This window comes from Olea europaea, chromosome 11 (assembly GCF_002742605.1).
Source record: "Olea europaea var. sylvestris chromosome 11, O_europaea_v1, whole genome shotgun sequence".
NCBI classification, from domain to species: Eukaryota; Viridiplantae; Streptophyta; class Magnoliopsida; order Lamiales; family Oleaceae; genus Olea; species Olea europaea.
The window spans coordinates 11,243,525-11,268,921 of NC_036247.1; the positions used below are offsets into that span (position 1 = coordinate 11,243,525).

General features: G+C 37.1%; 2 protein-coding genes across 5 annotated transcripts; one reads left to right on the forward strand and one right to left on the reverse strand.

The window, feature by feature from the left end:
- The first annotated feature begins 2,410 nt into the window (after positions 1-2,410).
- LOC111403381 (inorganic phosphate transporter 2-1, chloroplastic-like) lies at positions 2,411-5,691 on the forward strand. Its single transcript, XM_023031870.1, has 3 exons — positions 2,411-3,106; positions 3,859-4,050; positions 4,702-5,691. Exons 1-3 carry the CDS (start codon positions 2,411-2,413, stop codon positions 5,524-5,526), a joined length of 1,713 nt encoding a protein of 570 aa, XP_022887638.1. The 3' UTR covers positions 5,527-5,691.
- A 368-nt stretch (positions 5,692-6,059) lies between these two features.
- On the reverse strand, positions 6,060-23,626 carry LOC111403382. Of its 4 annotated transcripts, none has more exons than XR_002704447.1 (3): positions 23,004-23,626; positions 7,780-7,952; positions 6,060-7,046 (listed from the first exon to the last, which is right to left on the reverse strand). XR_002704447.1 is itself a non-coding variant. In XM_023031872.1 (3 exons), the coding sequence occupies exon 3, from the start codon at positions 7,061-7,063 to the stop codon at positions 6,470-6,472; it is 594 nt and encodes a 197-aa protein (XP_022887640.1). In that variant the 5' UTR covers positions 7,064-7,952; positions 21,700-21,929; positions 23,004-23,548; the 3' UTR covers positions 6,060-6,469. The 4 variants fall into 4 exon arrangements, 3 of the variants coding, with proteins under 3 accessions (XP_022887640.1, XP_022887639.1, XP_022887641.1); XM_023031872.1 differs by adding an exon at positions 21,700-21,929 and having other exon boundaries at positions 6,060-7,952; positions 23,004-23,548; XM_023031871.1 differs by having other exon boundaries at positions 6,060-7,952.
- Positions 23,627-25,397: the final 1,771 nt, after the last annotated feature.

Genomic DNA, 25,397 nt, shown 5'->3' on the forward strand with positions numbered 1-25,397 from the left:
AAGTGCCCCCGTTTGATCTGGATTAAAATCTCTTGCCAATGTGAACAATTAATTTTAATAACACATTTCATGAGTTTATAGCTTTTCAACCACGTCTTTCATTAACTTTAATCAAAATCTGCCAAAAAACTTATTTTAATCTATACCAAATGGGGGCAGCCACTAATTTCTACTCCAAAAATAGCCATAAAATAATTCGTACATTATGAATTTGACAAACACTAGCATGACAATTCACCTTAAAAGCAAGTATATTAACTTAATGCATATCTGGAATAATAAGAAGTCTATTTATTTACAACCATTATGGTGACCAACTACCATCAAATTAGAAAACGTAATGCAAATTTAGTTTTGATTCCATTTTTGGGCTTAAATCGTATAGTAGACCCATATTTTTCTTTCAACAATGATTTTTGCCACGTATGATTTTATGTCGAATAATGCTAATCATCTCTAATGAAGTTCATCTTATGGCTTCACTGACACGTGTCCAATGAATAAAAATGTATTTTAATTTCATTGAATAATGTGGAAGTGACCACGTTGCTATTAGATCAGAGATGAGATAAGCATTACATTTAGCCACTATTTGCTGCCAAATTTTTAGTAGATTTGGATAAAAGTTAATGAAAAGTGTGGTTAAAAAATTGTGAGTCCAATGGACTATGTGGTTAAACTTAATTATCGGTTTTGACTTAGATTAAAATATAAATTTTAAATCCTACCAAACAAATTCTTAATGTTAATTTTTTTGATTGAATGATCATTAGTGCAGCACTTGAATGACTATAAGCGTAAGAAAATAACTTCAGTGACCAATGACGTAATTAACCCGATTTTAGTGAATTACTGTCTAAATGCAATTTTGGTTATAAAAGAAATATAGCTATCCCTACTGTTGACAATTTCTGGCAAATGGAAAATTGTTTACCGGAAGAAACACTATTAGAATGTCTGGTTGTGTTTTATTAAGGATAAGTTTGTTACACAGGTTGCCGTTAACGCTCTTTCAAATTACATGTTTGGCTAAACTTAAAATGTTTATTAAATGTAACTAAATTTTAACATTATATAATATTTTTGGTTGGTTATATATATATATATATATATATATATATTAATCCAAAAATATCTAGCAGGTATAATTATTTTCTTGGACAAATTTATGGGGATATGTAGAAGTGTTCAAAAGAGAAGAAAAGAATTTTCAAAGGCTGAGATATTATGTTGATACCCAGAGAGAAGTGTCCTTAGGGGCGGACCCACATGGAGTCATGTGGGGTCAAATGACCTCTCAATTTTTTGGATTTTTTTTCTTTGTTGAAAATGTAATTTTCTATTAAGTTGTTCCTGATGCCAACAGTTAAGTGAGCCAACCCAATTAATTTCCCTAATCCAATGCCCAAAAAGCTAAAATTCTAAATCTATATCCATATCACATGATCCATATCCATTAGTTAGTCCATAGTTATATCATATAATCTATCACTTTCTTCCCAAAGTGCAAACATCGAACACGAATAGCAAACCACCGATTTTTCCTTTTTGTTCATGATACGTTGTTCGAAAAAAATTTCATTTTTGACCCTACAGTTCAAACTGTCTGGGTCCGCCCCTGGGTGTCTTATGAAATTAAAACCTTTCAATCAAGTACTAAATTGATATTTGAAGTTGTATTATTTGAGTGAAAAGAAAATAGATATTAGATAGAGTTGAAGAGAAGGCAGTTTGAGTTCATATGGAAAACTGTCTTACCTGTGTATGTCTTTTGGTTAAGGATTTTTTTGATAGGGAAAATTTTTAGTAGAAGTGGTCGAGTCGTTAAATTGTTAAGTAGGTTATTTGTACTTGCTGAAAACACGATTTAAATTACAAAATTTGCCTCTTTACAAATATAAGTTCAAGTATCTTTGTCATTTATTTGTGAAAATTGTAATGTTGTGAGGTTTTTAACGAAAAATGAATCTGTCATGGACGTGAAGAAGTAGGTTTGTGAATGGAATTTAAACGAATAAGCTTGTCACGTCTCCTACGTCTCAAGTTCTTAAACGAGATAGATCTCAATTTTAATAAGTTCCAGTTACATTCTGTTTCATTTCTTCTAGACGAGTTGTATTTTTCACAATTTTCTTGTCATTTTTGGAGTTCTTAAACAGTGGTGTTGAAACATCAAAACTCAACTTCATTTTTCCTCCACTCATTCCAATCAACCAAAGCAAGCTGCCAAATCCACACCCACCTTCACTTTTATACCAAAACCCAAAAAACACTAAAATCAAGAAAATCCCCCCTCTCCTCCCAACTCACCACCTACTCCTCTCTTCCTCTTCTACATTCCATGGCCAAGAATCTATCTTAAACATTCCCAGCATATCCTCTTCTACACTTTCTCTCTTTCTATTAAGTCATGTCTTCCTCTTTCTGTTTATCTTCCTCAAGAAACAGCACCACCCCAGAAGCTTTATTAGTTCAGAATTCTCATCTCTATCTCCCAAGACGAAGATTATGTGTACTACTTCATAATGAAATCCCACTCAGAAAAGTGAAGCCTCTTTCACTTGTAAGATTAGGAAGTCATGGTTTTGTGCACCCTTCTGCTGCAATATCACCCTTTGCAGAAGCAGAAGGGGAAGGAGTGGAAGATATTGCTCGACCTGATGACGAAAAGTCTGAAAATGAATTGCCTGGAATGGCACAGGCTTTTCACATATCTTCAAGAACAGCTTCTGCAATATCAGTATGCATTGCAGTTGCTGCTTTCTGTTTCCCATTTTTTATGAAATCTTTGGGTATGGGATTGGATTTAAAGACAAAAGCTTTGTCATATGGTACACTTTTGTTCGGATTCTACATGGCCTGGAATATTGGAGCCAATGATGTGGCTAATGCAATGGGAACTTCAGTCGGGTCAGGTGCTTTGACTCTTCGGCAGGCGGTGTTGACGGCGGCAGTTTTGGAATTCTCTGGGGCGTTGCTTATGGGTAGTCATGTTACCAGTACAATGCAGAAGGGAATTCTTGTTGCCAATGTATTTCAAGGGAAGGATACTTTGCTTTTTGCTGGACTGCTATCTTCCTTGGCTGCCGCTGGTACTTGGTTACAGGTGCACTTCAGATTACTCTGTTTCCCGAGTATACAAAAATTTTAATTCCTACTTTCCTAGTCTCGGGAGCAATAATGAAAAGACAATAGAGAAACGAGAAACGTACATAAAGATATATAGTAGTCCACCCTCAACACTCGAAGCTCCAATTTTTTTAAGAAAATGGCTCCCTATAAAAAAAAAAATTTATATACTGGAGGAATGTGTAGTTGATCCTTGTTAAGGAAAAAGTGTATATTACGATTATGCTCCACACAGATCAAATACTTTTTCATAACAATACCAATTCTCATCGTAATTCACAAGGACTTAAAATTTTCGAAGAAGAGAAGATAAACACCTGAGAAAGAAGTTGAACAAGAATAATTTCTTTATTTCTGCTAATGAAATGTTTTTTTTATAATGCAATGGTTTTTTATTATATTTCCCGAGCTCTGCGTTGCTTTCTTCAGCACGTTAGTCCTTGTTCAGAACTATAAACATTGTTATGTTACTGTTTGCAATGTCTCAATTTCAGTTTCAACCGACGGAATTCTCAATTCATAAAGGACAATAAAGATCTAAAACAATAATCTTCATGAAACATTGTAAAATATTCTGAAACTCTACTTTGTAAAAATGTTAACCAGACACTCTTTCCTTTTAGATTCCCTGAGGCAAATACTAGGATTCTATAGCCTGATAACATAAGCTTCTTTATCTATATCAGACCGGCTGACTTCCTTTATCTCGACTCCTCTTTTTCTACACAGGTTGCTTCGTACTATGGTTGGCCAGTCTCGACAACACATTGTATTGTGGGATCAATGGTAGGATTTGGTCTTGTTTATGGGGGAACTGGTGCTGTTTTCTGGAGTTCATTGGCAAGGGTAACTTCATCATGGGTCATCTCACCTGTAATGGGAGCAATGATGTCATTTCTAGTCTATAAGTGCATTCGCAGGGTACGTTCTTATCGAAAAACTACAAAACTAAGGCTGAAGCCTTAATCCCTAAATCCTTCAGTAAAACACTCAATAACAGTTGGGAAGAAAACCATGGCAAAATTATTGAACATCTTCTTTTTCCATTGTAGTCACAGAGCTCTCATTTCTATTTCAGTTTAGACACTGTCTACCTCCATGTGCTAAAATCATTGAAAATGTGAACGTGGCTAAAGCAAAATATAGCATGGCTAGTTCATTGTTCTTATCGTCCAACTTGACAAATGCACATCTTTTCAGATTAGTGCTATTGAGATATCTTTTTTAAAAGTGAAAAAAAAAAAATAAATAAAGAAAGAAAGAAATATAAATACAAAAATGAAAATAGAAAATCTTCTACGCCAACTCCCTGGAGCCTCCCTCCCCCAATTACCTTTGCTATCCTAGCCACTATAATGTTAGCATTTTTGATAATTTAGTAGTCGAAGGTAGACAGAATGCATAAATTGAACGGAATATGAAATTTTAGTAACTAATCTGGAATACGAGAAAGTTCAGTGATCAAAATGGAACAACACTATAAATGAAGTGATTAACAGTCTTTTAAATCCTTGAAAGTTCAATTGCATCGGTACTGTATTCCAAAAGTCTAACCATCTTCACTATTTTCAGTTTGTTTACAGTGCTCCTAACCCGGGACGAGCAGCTGCTGCAGCTGCACCAATCGCAGTTTTTCTTGGCGTCACGGGAATTTCTTTCGCAGCCTTCCCACTAAGCAAGACATTTCCTGTGGCTGTTGCCCAGGCTTTAGCATGCGGCACAGTTGGTGCAATTATAGTCTATAGAATTATACGGAAGCAAGTCGGTCACCTACTCGATAAATCCAATACATGTGAATTGGGGGCAAAGGAGGAGACTAGTTCCAGTAAAAATATTGGATTCCTTTCAGATATAGCTGGCCCTAAAGGCGACCAGCTAGAAATAGTTTATGGAGTTTTCGGCGACATGCAAGTCCTGTCTGCATGTTTTATGTCATTTGCTCATGGAGGAAATGATGTCTCCAATGCAATAGGCCCTTTAGCTGCAGCTTTATCTATTCTTCAAGGTGGATTGAGTGGAAGTGAGATTGTTATTCCTAATGATGTTCTAGCATGGGGCGGTTTTGGGATTGTTGCAGGGCTAGCAATGTGGGGATATAGAGTTATAGCAACAATTGGGAAGAAGATAACAGAGTTGACACCAACCAGAGGATTTGCAGCAGAGTTTGCAGCTGCGTCTGTTGTGCTGGTTGCATCGAAGCTAGGACTCCCCATCTCAGCCACCCATACTCTGGTCGGAGCTGTGATGGGGGTTGGGTTTGCTAGAGGACTTAACAGTGTAAGAGCAGAAACAGTGAGGGAGATTGTCACTTCTTGGGTTGTGACAATTCCAGCTGGTGCCATGTTTGCTGTTATTTACACATGGATCTTGACTAAGCTTTTATCATTCATTCTCTGAGTGCAGATTTGTTTTGCAGTATTGGATAAGACTAGACATTAAAATGAGCAGGATTTTTTAACTTATTGTTCTTTCTTAATACTATTGAGTGCTATCCATTCCACACGAACAAAATATTCTGTTAGTGTACACTAGAAGATCATATCCAAACTTCTTTTTTGATTAGATTGGCTATGTTTTTTCAATGACGGTGACTTATTTGTCACATTTTTTTTGGTGAATCTCGTTACTTCAGACTTCTTCGTTTTTTATTACATCAAAATCCCAGCATTGTCTTAAATTGCAAGTAGATCATTGGACTGGAAACAAGGATGCCAAACACTCATTTATCTGCTTCAACTTAATAGTACACCATATTTCTTATCAGCATCCCCCACCCCCCTTTTTTGCTGAGATACAATTATCACCATTTCATTCATAATTTAATTGGAAAATCTTGAAAGTTACAGATAGGAAACAGAGCAGCACTCAATCCATGCCAATGACTGCCAAAAGTACATGAATAAGGCTCGATAAATTTTCAGGCATTGAGATGAAGAACAGAAAGATCCCGAAAGGAACATAGTATGACTAGAAAGTCAAGATCCAGAATACAATTCTTTTCTTACATCCCTCTTGCCTTCACTTATTCCAACATAAGATGATAGGATCATGTGATTGATCTAGAATTCATGTTTTTGAGCAGATAATTGTTATGAAAATATCTGCAGTTTAGAAAGAAATTTAGCAAATAGATATACCAGTCAATAGAACATAGGCAACTCTTTCAAGGATCTTTTAATCGACTTTTGAAGGCTATACAAAGAACATAACAAGAGTGTAAAATGATCTTGACGATCACTTTCTCAAAGATCTAGTGACCAACTTTTTAAGAGCACGGAGAAATCTACATACCAGAGAATGGTAGTAGTATAAGTACATCTAGAATCTGAAACAGGGATACTCATGGAGATAGCTCCTGTATTGAAGTTAGATTCGGCTCCCAACTGGATTCCTTCCACATTCTTGGCCTCTGTATTGGGGGTACAAATGGCTTCTTCTCTTTCACGTGTTTCTTCAGAAAATGGTTTGACCAACTGTCTTTAGAGATATAGAAGTCTCTAGCAGAACGAAAGGATTCTTCTGAAAAATTATCCCCAACATCTTTAATTTCTTTAAAATCTAAGATAGGCTCATCACTACCAGCTTGTTGATTTACATTCCCTTCCCGTGAGTGTCTGCGTTTCAATTTCTCTACTGTAGTAGATCGGATGATAATATATTTGTTGCCCGGCAATAATATGTCATCAGCATATAAAACAGATTCATGGGGGCGCTTGAAGATACCAGGCCGCGCTATACACATCCCAGGATATCTCCTAATCAATTCAGATGCAGGAATTGCATTTTGATAGAGCTCAATTCTCCCACCAGCATGAACTATCCTTACAGAAGTATTTTTTATATGAGAGCTGAATGAGACTGTTTCCTCTTTCGACTCTTCCTTTCTCCAGGATTCACTGTCTAACACCGAATGAGACCTAAAACAGGAACACATCTCTTCAGCATTGCCGGCAACCAGAATATCCCATTACAGTTGTAAGTATAATGGTCCAACCAAGAAAAAATTGTGAACCGGTGTGGATGAAGAATATAAAACTAACTAAATTTTGCTTTTTTCTTGGCCAGCTTTTTTGGCCCCATCTCAAATGTAACCATTGATAAATCCAAAGTTTTGTAGATAGAAGCATATCTGACAAAAATTGATTCTTCGATTTCTCCTCCATAATATGAAAGACAAAGCTACCCATGATCAAATATAGAAAATCATCTCTCTTTCAAAAAAAACTTGTGAACTAGTTCTAGGTCAGCTTTGTAGACATAGAGCCTGTTTGGGAGTGATTTTGAGAATTGATTTTTTAGACCGTTAGGAAAAAAGTAGGGTCCACTTGTAAGAGAAGAAGTCAAATATGACGGTTGGAATATTAAAATAACAGTCACAAAATCAATTTTTTGGGCCAAAAAATCACTCCCAAATAGGCTGATATTCTTGAGCCAATATCGTACTCCCATAGCCCTGATAACTCTTCCTTCCACTAATCCTGTTGTTATGGAAAATATAACATCCCTTGTTCGTACAGGCTTCTTTTATGTTTATTTCCTCCCACAGACCTTGGCATGCAACATTTGGAAACAGGTATCTATTCAAGAAATATACTTTCAAATTTGTTTCAGGCTTCAAGCATATGCTATTGCCTATATGGCAAGACCCACCTTCCCCACAAATAATGTGTCACAAAAGCTCAGCTGTTCCGAGAGATTGGAATTAACTTCATGCTTCCCTACTTTCTCCAATGCTGCAATGGTTATACCATCCGATGAGCATAATATAAGCCGGTGAATATAGTAGAAGCCAGAATAAAGTCACCAAGGTAAGTTTATCTGTCCTGTGGGCACGAGATCAAAAGATTGAACAGATAAGAAATAAAGATCAGCATACTATTTATAAAAGCATTTTGATGAGGAAAACTGATTAACATGACATAATTGCATCCATGCAGAAAGTACTATTAGCAAAATCTGTCAATTTTCAATCCTTTTCATTTTCTTTTCTTTAGCTATATTACCATTATTATAAAAATAGTTCACTGAACTTAGATTCTTGGAAAGAGTACCGGTTATGTTGTATTCATCTGATTGTGCTAAAAGAACTGCTGAACCAAAAGAACTAAGAAAGGATAATGGATCCTTAAACCAATACACATCAAATCACTACAGAGCGCATTGTATCCAAGCTTTAATAGCTGCAGAGCCACTCTAGACTTGAGTTTAGTTAATTTCTGAAAGTAAATCATTCCAAAATGGCAGTTATTGAAGCTGACGTTTGTTGGAGGATTTGCATACTTGAAAACAGGAAGACCCTAGCATCACATATTGTATTAGAAAAGAATTAATATAAATGTGTACGTGAAACCATGACGCTCTTCGAAAATGTTAAGTGCATGCTTGGTAGGAAGGATTGCATAGCACTGGATAGATCAAGAAAGAAAATGAAGTGAAAATCTTGTTTATATAATGTTGAATCCTAACTATTTTACCCCCTACCGAACATATGCTAATGTCTTCGATGTATGTGCATCTCAAAATAGATTACAGTATTTGGTGTTAATAAGCTTAAGCTGCAATCTATAAATACATAAAAGTTAAATTGTGAAATGCAAGTTACCTACAAAAACTATAAATTTCATGGTCAAGCGCACAGATCAAAAAATTTTGAAGCTGTGGAGATGGCATAGCCTGCACACCCAGCTCATTAGCATATCCTTGTAACTGTATCCAGCAACAGCTAGTACAATGGTCTTATTCTGATTAGCACGCATTGACAGTAGAGATTCTAAGGAAAGTGGAAGCTAAATTGATGTTAACAACTTCAACTGGTCTATTACAGAGCATCCTTTTATCCCGTCAGGTGATTTTACAACATCAACACATTCCAGAATTTCCTCATCTAAGGATGACAAAGAGATGCCATTTTTCCTTAAGCTCGGTGATCTCTTGTATCCCAATGGATAAGCTGTATTTTCATTGTATTTTACAAAAAGATAGTTCCCGCAACACTCGAGAAATCTGAACAGATTAGAATAATTAGCTTCATGCAATGAAAATTATGAAATCAACCCGTAAAGCCTTCCAAGATGGGAATTGCCCAGAAATTTCCAGCTTCTCTTTTCAAAATCAGAAATATTGAAACCTTCAATCGGCTGATGTTGGTCAAGATCATTCAGGTGGAAATTCGAAATGGTCCAACTTGCATCAAGCACAAGCCTAAAGTCGAAGGACAGGGCTTCTGTATCCAATGGCTGTGGAGTCCCTTTCCATACACAAACAGATGTAAGTGTTTCGCGCGGGTAGTCGTTAACAATTAAAAAGGGATCAGACGATTGTGTAAGGAACAAACCTCTTGAAACAAAGTCTCAAAAAGGGGTGTTTTATTGGCGATGACTTTACAATTAGAATTTAAACAGAATGCCTCTAATGGGCACAAGCACACGAGTACTAAAAAGAAATATTTAAATCTAAACTAAGAAATTGAAATTACATATTCTCTGTTTGAGAGTGTTTGATTCGGGGTCTTTTACTCTATGTCTTTTCTTCCTTTTATATTCCCTTGATGATCTCTTCGTGATCAACCGCTTAGAAACTACTTAATTGCTTTATAACTGCCCACTTTCTTCATGGTGGCCAACTTCTCGTGGAACTACTGTCTCTAACTACTGCCACTACTCTTTGTCGTTCAACCGTCTTCAACTGAACTCCTTGAATTGTGAAACGTGATAAGATTGCTCAATAACTGTTTCGATAACTGCACTTTTGGATAACCATAACATCTTATGTTTGCTAAGATCCTGGGCGATTCAAAGGTTTGGACGAGAACAGGGTCATAACTCTGTGCGACTGCAAGGCACTTCATTCGCTCAGATCTTGGGCATCTTACAAGTTTGGGCGATGGTGTTACCGCGTTCGTGGGCTTCCACTGCATTCATTAATAACCCTATTTGGGTTTTTATCCTGAATTGCTCAGTTGGGCTTTATTCTTTGGGCTATTCGATTTGAACTGCACTTTTAGCGTGTCAACAATTACCCCCCAATATGACAGAATTAATACCAATTATTAATTTTTTGCCATATTCATTTTGTACTTCTCAGCAACATTTGAAATTCTCAAGAATTTCAATTATTATTTCCTTCCATAGCCTGAAAAGGCGCGACGTTGCAAACCCTTATAACCCCCAAATACACGCCATTTCATCGCACTACTAAATCACGCCTCATTGTTTCGCGCTTCTCTCTCGCAATATTACTGTTCATCTTCTTGCTTCTCTACTACGTTTCTTAAGCAAATTTCAACAAAACTTTATTTCGTTCCTAATGGCTACTTCACAATCCCAATCTGGTGACTCTTTCAGTTTCGAAGACTTCCAGAAAATCCTCACTTGGCCATATATAACTCTGAACTTCCTTGCACCAACCAATGCCGAACTCAATGAGTTCTATCTAGGTCCTCATTCAACAATGCCGAGGCCGTCGAACAAGTGGCGGTGCGCCAGCTGTTCCCTTGTACTCAAAGCCCTCCGTTTCTAAACTCTTTGCCGCAGAGGTTGCTTCGCAAAAGAGGTATTCACATTTGGCCTAAATCTGATGTTGTTTTCCGTAGATGGCATGCTCGCCTTGTGGGCCATGGTCCTACCAATGCAATTTTTGATAGTGCTAGGATTTCTGATTTATTAGAAATCTCTCTTCAACCCCCTATTTTTGATCCAGCGTTTTTCCCTATTACTTTAAGTTTTTGGTCCTCTGAGTATAATACTTTTGTTTTCCCTCTTGGTCCCATGTCCATTACTTTAAAGGATGTTGGGGCCTTAGTAAATCTGCCACCTTTGGGCGATACCATTTTCCCTAGTATTTTGATTTCTGGTGTCGCCCCAAAATTTGACAGAAAACTTAACGAGTCATATTCAAGCCTGCAAAGCTGTTATAATCACTCGAGCACTGAGCCTTCCCATGCTGAGCGTGTGGCCTTTTTTCAGATTTAGCTTTGTAAATATATTCTGTGTGTGCCAAGCATGAAGCCTTCTATGAGCTATTTACCCATAGCGTACGAATTAGCGCGTGGTGGGCCTCTGAATTTGTATTCTTTCTTTTTGGCTGCCCTCTATAGAGTCATGGCTTCTCTCCAATTCCAATTGAAGAATGGTGCATCTCCCACTGGTAGTGGGCCTCTTTGGTTCACTCAAATGTGGTTGAGAGTCTATTTTCCATCACTTGGTGCTCTATCCTTTTTCCTTTATTCTGCTAGCTGCTATGGGCTAGCTATTGACCCACTGAGCTCTGTAAATATGTCCAGAAGGGATATCTTTTCATTCTTTTATACTTTGAATTCAATTCCTTCTTTTTTTCCTTTTCCTCCCTTTTTAATTTCAGATTATGTGCAACCCCCATCCACCCTGGACAACGGGAGCACCTCTCTGATCTTTTGGGTTCAATTTTTAACCGGGAGGGAGTTGTTCCATGATATTTTGACTGGAACTAATGCCAAAGCTGGGGTTGAAATATATGCTCCCCAATTTTTTGCTCGTCAACTTAGTTTTGGCCAAACTTGGCCTGCTCTCCCTTGTTATTCAAGAAATTTGATAGATCACTTCCACACCATTAATAAGACAGAGGCAAAAGTTATAGATGCTCGCAATATTCTTTTGACGAGTAACTTTTCATTAGCCCTCTTCAATCTTAGCTATGTCATCCATCCCCTTTTTGAACAATTCTGGTCATCAGTGAAATGCAAATTGTTTACAACTGATGCCAATCGTGCTTTCCATTCACTGGATCAGCCAAACATTTCTTTCACTTCTCCTATTTTGGTCACCCCTGTGTCCATTAGGAGTCCTTCCTCCCCTGTTCGAACTAAACAGTCTATTCGTCCATCTACTTCTCTTCCTGTTAAGCCCACTGCAGCTAAGAGTGCCCCAATCCGCAAACGGCTAGCCTCAACATCTCCATTGTAACTTCGTATTAACTTTTCCATTGTAACCTCGTACTGATGTCCATTGGTAATTCTAAACGTACCAGCAGCCATTATCATTAATGAACGATTAATTTGTCTTCTTGTGTATTTATTGACGTTGTCTTTAATCGTCAACCCCCAAGCATTTAACTGCTTTATGCTAAGATTCACGCACATTTTCTCTTGGTATTTCTGTCTTTTTTTCCAAGACTTCGGGCCATTTGATTCCCGTTACTAGGCACGAATGTAGCTGTTCATATTCTGTCTCTTCACCTTCACGCCCCTATAAATGCACTTATATTCCACACTTGTCATTTTCATTTCCATTCCATTCTTCAAAACCAATTTGCTGCAATTGTTTGATATTTTGACAATCGATCCAAAACCTTTGTTTTCCATGAAAATAGATCATTTGATCCGCCCATTTTGCCATCTTTTTGATGTCACCTTTGGTATGGGAGATATAGGAAATATTTTTTGGCCAACAAAATTCTTCCCATCGTCTCCATATTCCTTACAAAGAGTTCGATGATGGAAGACAATTTTTAAGGATGCCTGCAAGCCACCTTATTTGCTGAGAGTGCTTCTCAGCCTCCTTGCCGTTATTGCAGCAATGCATTTAGGAAGGCGATGTGAGGGTGCTTCTTCTTCCTTTCTGCTTGCTGGGAGTGCTTCTCGGTCTCTCTGCTTGCCTTTGCAGCAGTGCGATTAGGATGGCAATTAAGGCCAGTTCACCCTCTTACTCGGTGATTGATCGGGAGATTTGTTCGCTCTTAATTGTAGCTTATAGAGCATTTAGTATTTTGTATTTTGCAACTTTGTAATGAATGTTTGATAATAAAGGAATTTATTTGAACGTATTTTGCTCTGGCCCTTTTTTATCTACGATCGTTCAACGCAATTTGATTACGCTTTTATTTGTTCACTTTCCCATAAGGAAGGAACATATTTTTTTAAATATTTGCCATTAATGAACCTCATGTGCTTGGTGCCATCTAAATCTTTCAAATAATAGGCTCCATTAGACAACACATTATTTACTTTATACGGTCCTCCCAATTGGGCGACCACTTACCATACTTTGGATTTTTGCTATCCAAATGGAGTATTGTTTTCCAAACCAATTCGCCCAGGCTGAACAACTTGGCTATAACTTTTTTATTATAAAATCTAGCCATTTTTCGTTTTTGAACTTGCAATCTATCTAGGACGTCCAACTTTAATTCGTCCAACTCCAATAAGTTTTGAACTAATGATTTGGTATACTCATCACCACTTAACTTATGTTGCAAACACACTCTGATCGATTGCACGTTGATTTCCATAGGCAAGATGGCCTCCTGTCCATAAGTAAGTTGGAAAGGAGTAATTTTGATATTTGACCGAGGCGACGTCCTAGAAGCCCATAAGGCCTTGTTTAGACATTCGTGCAAATTTCTGACATTTTCATCTATCACTTTCCTTATGATATTTTTTAGAATCTTATTAGAAGATTCTGCTTGTCCGTTGGATTGAGCGTAATATGGTGTGGAGTTCACTAATTTAACTCCAAACCCGCTCAAGAATTTATTCACTTGATCCCCATTTAAAGATGTTCCGTGATCTACCATCAAAGTTTGTGAAATTCCAAATCTATAAATAATATGATCACGGATAAATTCTATGACATTCTTTTGGGTGATCTCCTTTAAAGGTATCGCTTCTACCCATTTAATGAAATAATCAGTTGCAACTATAACAAAGGTATGTTGCTTGGATGATGGGGGATAAATCTTCCCTATCAGGTCTATCGCCCAACCCTTAAACGGTCAAGGTTTGATAATAGGTGTCATCTCTCGTGCTGGTGCCCTTTGTATTGGATCATACTTTTGGCATGCTAGACAACTCTTTGCATACTGAACGCATGATTATCCCATCTTTGGCCAAAAATATACATTCCTAATAATTAACTATCTCATCCTTTGGCCAGCTTGATGAGATCCACATATCCCTTCGTACACTTCAACCATGATCGTCCTGGCTTCTTGCAAACTTACACATTTTAGCAATTTACCATCAGAGCGTTTCTTAAACAACTCTTCATCTATCAGTGTATAGTTTAGCAAACGCAACTTCATTTTTTTTTACTATTTCCTATATTAGGTTCTTTAAGGAACTTTTTAATCTCTGCCCTCCAATCTATTGCATCTCCATCTTATATGCAATGAATTTCAATCCTTCTCGCCCTTCTTTGGACCATGGGCAATATTGTTTCATACTCATAAGTAGACTTCCAATTTAAAACCTTTGAGTACCCTGAGGCCATCTGGGCCAATTCGTTTGCTACGTCATTATATATCTCATTAACACATTGAAACTCTATTTGGTCGAATTCTTCCAACAACTCTTGGGCGATTTCATACTTACTTATAATGGAATCACTTTGGCATTTAAAATCATCAATCAATTGGTGAATTACCAATTGAGAATCGCCTCTAACGATCACATTCTTTACCCCCATATCTATCATTAATTCTAGGCCCACGATTAAAGCTTCGTATTCGGCCTGATTGTTGGTGCACATCCTGTCCAAAGTGAATGCGAACTTGTAACAAATTCCTAAAGGATTTATCAATGCTACTCCTGCTCCTGCACCTTTAGAGGTTTTCGATCCATCGAAATATAAAACCCAAGATTTTAATTCGAATGAATTAATCTCTAATTCAATTTCTTCAGGCATATCAAGGCATGGATGATCGGCCAAAACGTTAGCCAAAGCCTGATTTTTGACTGCCTTTTGGGGTATGTATTGTATTTCAAATTCTAATAAAGCTAATGTCCAAAAGCCTATCATTTGGTGCAAAATAGGGCGAGAGAACATATTCTTAACCAAATTTACTTTAAAAATTAAATAAACAGTTACGGGTCGTAAATAAACCCTTAATTTTGTACATGTGAAATACAGTGCAAGACATAATTTTTTAATGGCAGAATAATTACATTCACATTTTGTTAACTGTCTACTCAAGTAGTAAATCGCCCTTTCTTCACCAAATTGGTCTTACTGCGCGACCATTCCAGCTATTGATTCTTTTTCAGCTGATACATACACTTTCATTGGCCGTCCTTGGATTGGTGACACCAACACTGGTGGATTTGATAAATATATCTTTAGGCTTTCAAAAGCCTTTTGATACTCTTCTTTCCAGACGAATTCGTCCTGATTTTTCAACTTTAAAAGTGGCGAAAAAGCTTTAGTTCGCTCTGCACAATTAGAAATAAAGCGTCTTAAAAAGTTTACTCGGCCTAGAAACCTTTGCAATTTTTTTTTGTTGCTAGGTGGTTTGGCCTCTAAAATGACATTCGCTTTATTTTTATCAAGTTCAATCCCCCTTTTGTGTACTAAGAAACCAAGAAAATTCCCTACATTAACACCAAATGCACATTTCAAGGAATTCAACTTTAGTTTATATTGCTTCATTCGCTCAAATGAACATCTTAATTTTTCAAAATGGTCCTCTTCTTTAATAGATTTGACCACTATATCATCTACATACACTTCAACAAACTTGCCTATCATATCATAAAAAATCAAATTCATTGCCCTTTGATAAGTTGCTCCTGCATTTTTTAGGCCGAAAGGCATAACTACCCATTCAAAACATCCTAGAAACCCAGGGTATCTAAAGGTAGTTTTGTGTATATCTTCCTCAACTATATAAATTTGATTGTATCCTGAATACCCATCCATGAAGAAATACATTATATGTCCGGCAGTCGAGTTTACTAAAGAATCTACCGTGGGCATTGGATATTGATCTTTAGGTGTGGCTATGTTTAGATTCCTAAAGTCTATGCACACCCTTAGTTTACCATTCTTTTTTAATATCGGCACGATATTGAACAACCATTCAACATATCTGGCCGTTTTAATAAAGCCTGCTTTTAATAATCGCGCTATCTCTTCCTTAATTTCAGGAAATACATTAGGAGCGAAACGCCTAGGAAGTTGCCTATGTGGTTTAAAATTAGGCTTGGTTGGTAATCTATGTTCCACCAAATCTCTATCTAAACCAGGCATATGTTCATATTCCCAAGCAAAACAATCTTTGTACTCCTGTAATAAAGCGATTAATTTATCACTAACCTCTTGATCGAGCATTTGACAGATGAACGTTGGGCGATCTTCTCCTTCACTGGCAATATTCACTTTAATCAGGGGGTCTTGTGCTTGAGCGTATCCAGGCTTGGCGATCCTTATCACTTCGTCGTCCAATTCCCTTGTAGGGACTTCTTCTTCTAAACAATCCACCTTGTTGACTTCTCGGCCAATACTTTATTCCAATTCGAACACTGTCAATTTGTCTCTCAATGCTTTCAAGACTGCTTCTTCTTTCGTCTTGTCCTTGCATTTTTTATTGAAAGCCATTAATTTGACTTTGAAGGCCTAAATATCGGCCATTTGCCTTTGTTGCTTACAACTCATTTAAAACTTTTTGATTACTCTTTTGCCAATTACTGGCTCTTCTAGGGCCACTATGTTTAGCCTCATCTGACTGAACATTTTAGTGAGTGCATCCATCGAAAACGGCTCTTCACTCTACGCGACAATTTAAGTTTCTTCTCCATCTTGGACTACTCTGACAGGTCCATAATTTCCTTCGTACATGAACTTTTCCACTGAGTTTGCTTCTGCGACAAAAGGCCTATGATCGGCCTGCACCACCTCTGCTTCGCCCTTATCATTCCAAAAAACTAGGCATTGATGGAGCGATGAGGGTATACAGCGGCTTTCGTGTATCCAATCTCTTCCTAATAACACATTATAACTAGTGGGACTATCTATTACAAAGAAGATTGTGGTCCTAATAGTTGTTCTTATAGTTGTGTCCAATGGCATAACCCCTTTAGCTGAAGTTGCTCCTCCATTGAAATTTGTCAGGATGACTTCTGTTGGGATCATATCACCTTCTGTCTTTGCGAATTTCCTCATTGTCCTAGATGGAATGGTTTTTATAGCTTCTCCATTATCGACAAGCACTTTTGCCACAGGTATGCCGTTAACTAGAGTTTTAACGTACAATGGCCTCAAGTGTTCGGTCAATTTCATGGCTGGTCGCTTAAAAATAACCTTTTCGGCAGCATCTATTTTCACTTCCTGCTTGTTCTCTGTCGAGTTACCCTTTTGTGATAAGTCAACGTGCAGCATATCGCACTGAGCCTTTGTCTCCTGAATTTCCTTCTTATTGTTTTCTAATGCTTCTTCTTCAATTACCCAACCTATGGGAGGAGGCATTATTCTTGGAAGTGATCCATACTTTTCAGAGCGAGGCACTCTCTTCTTCCTTTTGGGCGTCTCGTACAGCACGTAATTATCGAAAGAACGCTCAGATGGTTCTCCCAATAAGTCTACTTCACGAACTCCCTCTCGATGTAGTTGCTTCAACAGAGTATTATACGATACTCCTCTTCTTCTTCTTTCTGCTTCCAGATCGATTTCCTCTTCGATGTCTGTCATACCATCATCTTCTTCACCATTGTAGGCCTCTCTAGAAGTTTGGCCTTCTTCATATTTCAGCGTGCATGCTTCCTCTTCGTTATCCTTTTTTTCTTCTTCTCCCTTCCCTTTATTCTTGAACTCATTGGCTAGTAAATAGTTATTAACCACGACAGGAGGTAACGTACCAAATTGAATAGTAAGGGGCTGATCTGGATCTTCTCCATCCCTTCTGTCTCGCTCAAACTTCGACCTCTCAGAAGAAGTCTCTGACAATTCTTTCATAGGTTCGCCTGTACCAGTCTCTTCACTGTCTTTGAGGACATTCTGATTGGCTGCCTCGAGTAGTCTAGGTGTCTTAGGACGCAGCATTCCCTGTTGTTGCCTCATCATTCGCCCATAGTTCCGTTGAAAACGCCTTTGTCGGGTTCTAGTCATCTCGTTGAAAGGTATCGCCCTTCCAACCTTATATTGGAACGAATGCTATACATTTGGTTGGCGAGGTTGCGGTCTGAATGTTTTCCCATTATTTACTGGCCTGAACTGTCTCTCAAAAGGCGGTCCCTTATAGAACGATGTACCCCGCCCTCTACCAGGCTGAGCGTTTGGAAAAAAACTAGGGCGATGGTGATACTGCCATATCCCTGATTTCTCTACATTTGCACTCACTTCTTTTTTGCATCTTGCACATAGGACGTCTTCGTCCTTTTTGAACTCCTTTCTTTTAATACGTTCAAAGACACTGGGATGTGGTCCAGGGTCTTCTTCTCCATCATCTATAACCAACTTGAATTTTGGCAACTTGTTTTTGAAACCAGACGTCACCATGTTTACTCCAAGTGGTTGTGAAAAAGGATTTTCATCCACTGCTATCTTTTTCTTATCCTCGAACGTAATTTGTCCTGATTCAATGGCATCCTGTAACACATGGCAAAAAACCAAACAGTTGTTAGTCAAATGTGACCATACATTATGTCACTTGCAATATTTTTTACCCTTAATTTGTTCAGGGCTTGGCAATTTATGCTTATTGCTCAACTTTATCTGCTTATCTTTATATAATTTATCAAATATAAGGTCAGCTTTGGTTACATCGAACAAGAACGTTCTAGCCTTTATGTTTTCATCTTTTATAAGCTCATCCTTACCCGACGGTCTAAGCTTAGCCATTATAAGACAAGTATATGTGTCTTCTTTAACTAATTCGGTCAAACACATTTCGATTTGATCGTAATACTCGTCATTAATGGTATGAACATCAAAATTTGGGTCTCTATAATAAGTCCCCTTGCTATAATTTTTTATTTGTTCTTCTTCTCTTATTAATCGTTCATACCTAATCACGTTCGCGCTCAATTGGAAAAGATCAGGAAATTTCTTGTCTTAAAACTTCTTTTTGAAATCAAAGCTTAGAAAACCTTGAGCGATTTTGATAAACTCCTTTTCGGGCAAAGGTACAAAACATTTACTTCTTGTTGTCTTGAACATTTGAAGGAAACATTCTGCTCATTCGTTTGGCATTTGACGTAGATTCGACAAATCGGTCAAAGTAACTTCAGACTCAGTCTAATAAAACTGAGCGTGGAACAATTGCTCCAATTGCTGCCATATTTGAACAGAGTTTGCTGGCAAATTGATGAACTAGGAGAAGGCTACTCCTGTTAATGAATTAGGGAATAGCCTCATTTTATGGTAATTAGTTACGTCACCACTTTGCAGTGTGAATCGCCCTATGTGTTCTAGAGTAGACACCTCTCCTAAACCGATAAACAGTGAGAATTCTGACACTTTATACCCTCTAGGCCATGGATATGCTTGGTCTACCCAATCAGGATATGACTTTGTGCAAGTCGACCTAATGACAGGACGTACTCCAAAAGCCATCTGGTCCTGTACAATTTCCATAATCTGAATCCTCAATATGACGTTGGGGTCATATGGAATTCCTACAGGTTGGTTGACCGGTTGATTTGCTTGAGGCCTAATATTTGGTTCTTGATTGACAACAAAGTTACCATGATTTGGGCCATTGTTGCCATTAGCCTGAACATTTATTCCATCATTAACACGTGGGGTATTCTGCCCATTATTTAGAATATTATCTCTTACATTTAGGTTACCCCCCAAGTTAGATGTACCAATGCCACTATTCTGATTTGGTATTACACTACCCCCTGGTTTGAAGTAGAGGGATCAAAAGGTAGTTCTACCCCTTGATTTAAACTTAGGACTGGGAGATTATGTCCCAAAATTGTCCTAGTTTGAAAGTGGTTTGCAAGAGGCACAACTGGCTGACAAATTTAGCCTACTAACTTATTCATTATTTCGTTCAAAATATTAAGTTGTTTGGCCATGTTGTCATAATGTGCATTCCCATTCTGGGTAAATCTTTCCATATTATGAATATTTCGTAGATTTACCTGTTCAACATCTTATGTGAGTTCTCTGAGTAATGCACGAATGGTTCGAGGACTCAACTCTTTCATTGGTTCGTAACGACTATGATTGCTCTGATTTTGTCCATCTGTTCGTGGAGAGCTATGCTGCTCCTTATATCGCTCGATCACAGACTGGACTCCTCCCTGACTTGCTGACTCCTTATCGGATTTCTGAGGCATATTGTTTCACCTTTTTTATCTTCAACACCAAACACTAAGGTCCCACTGGGCACGTCAAATTGTTTCGCGCAGGTAGTCGCTAACAATTAAAAAGGGATCAGACGATTGTATAAGGAACAAACCTCTTGAAACAAAATCTCAAAAATGGGTGTTTTATTGGCGATGACTTTACAATTGGAACTTAAACAGAATGCCTCCAAGAGGCGCAAGCACACGAGTACTGAAAAGAAATGTTTAAGTCTAAACTAAGAAATTGAAATTACATATTCTCTGTTTGAGAGTGTTTGATTCGGGGTCTTTTACTCTATATCTTTTCTTCCTTTTATATTCCCTTGATGATCTCTTCGTGATCAACCGCTTAGAAACTACTTAATTGCTTTATAACTGCCCACTTTCTTCATGGTGGCCAACTTATCGTGGAACTGCCGTCTCTAACTGCTGCCACTACTCTTTGTCGTTTAACCGTCTTCAACTGAACTCCTTGAATTGTAGAACGTGATAAGATTGCTCAATAACTGCTTCGATAACTGCACTTTTAGATAACCATAACATCTTATGTTTCCTAAGACCTGGGCAATTTGAAGGTTTGGGCGAAAACAGGGTTATAACTCTGGGCGACTGCAAGGCACTTCATTCGCTCAGATCTTGGGCGTCTTGCAAGTTTGTGCGATGGTGTTACCGCGTTCGTGGGCTTCCACTGCATTCATTAATAACCCTATTTGGGTCTTTATCCTGAATTGTCCAGTTGGGCTTTATTCTTTAGACTATTCGATTTGGACTGCACTTTTAGCGTGTCAACAGTAAGCACCACAGTGAAGAGGAAGATCTAGATTGTTCCATGCCGGTAAGCATTCTATCTCCCCGCGGTTTACAGTGAGATTTCTGAGCAAGAAATTCCTGCAACTTTCAGAAGAGCACAATATTAGGCAAATTTCTCAAGTCCCGTCAAGTCTGAATCCGAACAGAATTCCTTAGTACCTTATGAATTCCAATACGCTTACCGTCTATGATGTTCGGACTCGGGTACGGGTATCCGGTATCGGCACATATCTAGGTGTCGGATCTTTTATTTTCTAAAATATAAGATCCGGAAACATGGTTAAAAAGAGTCCAATTTTCGGACACGGGTACGTGGATATGTCTTTCAAGGTTCAATTTTTTTACTAATTCAAGAAGTCATTTTAAATAAATCAAAATCAATTATTCACAAAGAAGGAAATTGATATCGAATAAAGAGTTGAGACAAATAAAATAGAATTTGGGGTTTAGTTTTCAATTATAGACATTATTAAATGTTATATAAAATAGAAAATAAGGGACTTGATTATAATTTGGACTTAGTGGAGAACTAATTAGAAACGGGAAAGAAGAAAAGGAAAGGAAAGAAAAAAAAAGAAAGAAAGAAGAAAAGCAAAAACAACGAAGTGTCCGGTTAAAATTTGGAGGATCCGACACATATCTCATACCCATACCTATGTCGTGTCGTGTCCGACACTGGTACTCCAACTATTTCGAAAAGTCCGAGCATCAGAGCTTACCGTCATTGATTATCCAAAGTTTCCCACTTGAGTCCAAATGAAAATGAAAATGCAAAATAGTTTGTAATGAAACAACCAAGAAACCAATCTTGGTCTAGCTTGTAAGCATATGCAAGAGTGGAATAAAGTTTGGTAGAAGAATGGTGTCAGGATCAATCAACACAAAAACATCTGGTGATGATGCCAGAGACCTTGCCACCATCGAATGAAAAAACGGTGTACCTATAAACCTGAACAGAATGTCAAACAGGGAACAAGTTTATAGCAAATTGAAAATACTATTCCAAAATTGTTTAAGGTAATTGGAAAATCAGAAATTTGTCCACACCAAAGTTCTATCCATTTATCAGGTGGCCACTGGCCTAGCATTAGATCTTCGGAACCAAAATTAGATAAATCAAATCGAAGAACTATTTCTTGCATAGAAGTTCAATAGTAAACTCTCATTTTCCATTCATTAGGTGGTCCAACATTAGGTCTTTGGAATGGAAATCAGATAAATCAAATCAAATCAAAATGGTTCATTCATGCTTAGCTAGCTACAAACACACTTTCCAAATCAGCTATAAAGAACTGAATTTAGCAGCTTCCGTAGTGATTATGCACCTTAGAGATTCCGGTAATTGTTTAATCTAATCATTGTCTGTGTATGTCAAAAATGTAAACATTCTCAAAACACGTAACTCAATTACATTAGTTAACACTAAATTGCTCCCCAAAAACAGCATTACAAAACGATCAATAATCCAATATAAACATTGCTAATCCTTAACCGAAAACAATATTAGTCTCAACAGAGACCCGAGAACCGAATTCAACTGCAAAAGAGATAACAGAAGAATCCTGGGGTAAAAAGAACATTAACATTTCCGATAAACTGAGCCATGATTGAATGGCAAGAACCTGTCTTTCCCCAACAAAACCATCATAAGGCCTTGGTGCAGTAAATTTCCTGATCTTTTCTTCTTTCCCGTTTCTAATTCAAAATCAAAGCTTAGACAACCCAAATGGTGATTGTAGGACATTTTGAATCAACAAAACCACTTCTAAAATGGCTTGGTTATTAATCTGATTTTTAAAAGAAGAGGGCAGCAGCATTTGGGTGGCGTATAAGGAATCACCTATCAAGAAAAACCCACAAAACCAAACTAGCCATGGTACAGTTTGCATTGCCTGGAAATTTGAAAAATGGGATTCCTTGACAAATAAATAAATAAATAAAAATAAAAAAAGACGATGATTTAATGCAACCAGATTTAATTGTAATTTAAACACAGAAATGTAAAGAATTGGGCGAAATTCACCTTCTTTTAATAAAGATAACGGAAGAAAAGAGAATGTTGGGCTTTCACTTCGATCTTCTTTTTCTCTTATGGGATTATAATGTGAGAGAGAGTTTTCTGCATTTCAACGGGAAAAGGGGTTGAGAAGGGTGAAAAGGCCACCCCTCCACTTTTGGCCGCGAACACCGACGTGAAAAGCCCGGTGGCAAAGGAAGAAGCATGTGATCAGTCACAATTTTGAATTTTCACACTCGTCAATGGAAGTTTGTGCATTTAGCACTGCCATGATGCCTTAGATTAGAAATTTCAGATAACAAAACGAAAGCGGCAATTTTAAGGAAAATCAAATGATAAGTAATTTACCACGTTATCAATAAATTCAATAAGGTTGCGAAACATTAATGAACATTAATGAATTTGACAGAATACATGAAAAGCACAGGATTTTAGGATGGCAAAATATTGTCCCATTCCGATTTGTAGTCTTTTGAGCGTAATGGGGCCTTACCCACAGAATCATGCTACGTTGTTACTCAATGATTCACATACAATTTGATCAATAGTTACAATGAATTTGCTACAGGAATAGAGGGCTGACCGCGTCCTGACTGAACCCCACAAATAGGAGGGGAGGTCCATTTTTTGTGGGCCCCACCCCCATTTGTGGAGGGCTTCTGTCAGGAGGTGGTCAGCTTCCCTGTTACAAAAGCTTTCTCCTAGTTACAATGAGTCCACTTTTTTCTAATTATTTTATTCACACGGGATTCACTCGTGTATGTGAAAGAATGTAAACCAAAATGTAGCATACCAGCTAATATATACAAGAACATGGTCCTGCCTCAAATTCGTACATATATGTTTGGATTTTTGATTTTTTTTTATTTCAATTTAAATTGCAGTTAAAATGTAAATAAATGAGAAACTTTTAATAAAATTTTTAATTTCAACGGAGTCCTGAAAATTCTTGACGAAACATGACCGACCTTATTGCCACGTCTTCAAGATTTTAAGAGTCAAACTAAATACTTGAACAAAAAGAAACTGCGGGGTGTCTGCACATTCTAAAGTTGCTCCACTTACTAGAAAGATGTTCAGATTGTTATTCCAACTTAAAATCTATGCATTTGTTTAAAAGTATTTGTACAAAGTGTTTTTATAGATTTGGTTGACAAAATAGCTGTTGTCAAAATTCAGGTCATTAATTTTCAATAATTCAAAAATTTGCTGTTGAAATGATTGGTACATATATTACTTTATCAACCAACTTTATAAACTAATTTTTTACATATAACATAACTCTTGCTTAAAATGTATCAAAACTTATGTGTAAGAGCATTTTCAATGCATATAATGAATTGCAGTTTAATGGAGATAAATAGAAAGATTTATAGTTCACGTGACATTAATATTTGTTAAATAGACTATAATATTTAAATTTCATCCATGATATATTTTATACGATACAAGAAAAATGAGAGAGAGTTTAATTTGTTGATTCACTTTGTTTGACCAATGCTTCTACATATAGACGAACATATTTACATTGTTTATTTGTTCTTACTACATCAATTAGACAGTGTCCCACTTAATTTACTTTGAAGAGCAATTTTTGCAAACATTTTTGCTTACATGAATACAAACCACATTAAAATTAGATATGTACCGAGCGAGTAAAGTGGATTGGATAGCCCAGTTTAGCCGAGTTATGCTACACTTATAAATGAGGTTAGTAAAGTTGGATGACAAAATCACATTCACACTAATTATTTCAAAATTAGATTTTTAAATCATTTAAAATTAATGGTCTGAATTTTGTCAATACACTTTGTAACCCTACTTTGTACAGGTAGCTTTATTGGGTTTAGCCCGTCGTGAAGTCAGACTTCAATCTTACCATGGGCAGGTTATAGAAAATTAAAAGAGGTTATCAAATCGATCATAATAGACCATTGTCCTCCGTTGGCAGTTTGCTAAACAATGGCCGTCGGTTGCCTCGAGTGACTACTTTCATCAAATACCACTTTCTGCAAAATTCCACACGTGTTTATAAAATTAAGGATGAAATTTTGTTTACTGACCTTTAATTCTCAAAAGGTGGCGGCAGAATTCTGTTATCACTTATTTCAACTCAAAATAAGTTGATTTTGTTATCTATTATTTGTAGAAAGGACCAATTGTTTTAAAGACTTCTAACCAAACGAAGACTGTGCTGGAATTTATAAAAGGGAATGCTAAGATCAGAATTAACCGTATTTTATGCTCAAAACTAATTCCTTTAGTTTTTAAATAGAGAAAATTTTAAACGTTGAATTTTTATCCTATTTTTTCATTTTCCGTCATAAAGAGAAATTGAGCCAAGAGAATTTTGTTCAAAGAATAATGCTGGAAGAGTTTGTATTAAATTTCAAAATGAAC

Excerpts from the sequence above, each read along its gene's own strand:
- LOC111403382 (XM_023031871.1), bottom strand. The coding sequence starts at position 7,063 with ATGTGTTCCTGTTTTAGGTCTCATTCGGTGTTAGACAGTGAATCCTGG.
- LOC111403381 (XM_023031870.1), top strand. The coding sequence starts at position 2,411 with ATGTCTTCCTCTTTCTGTTTATCTTCCTCAAGAAACAGCACCACCCCA. Across the intron at positions 3,107-3,858 it reads CCGCTGGTACTTGGTTACAG|GTTGCTTCGTACTATGGTTG; the intron begins GTGCACTTCAGA and ends TTTTCTACACAG. Across the intron at positions 4,051-4,701 it reads TCTATAAGTGCATTCGCAGG|TTTGTTTACAGTGCTCCTAA; the intron begins GTACGTTCTTAT and ends CACTATTTTCAG.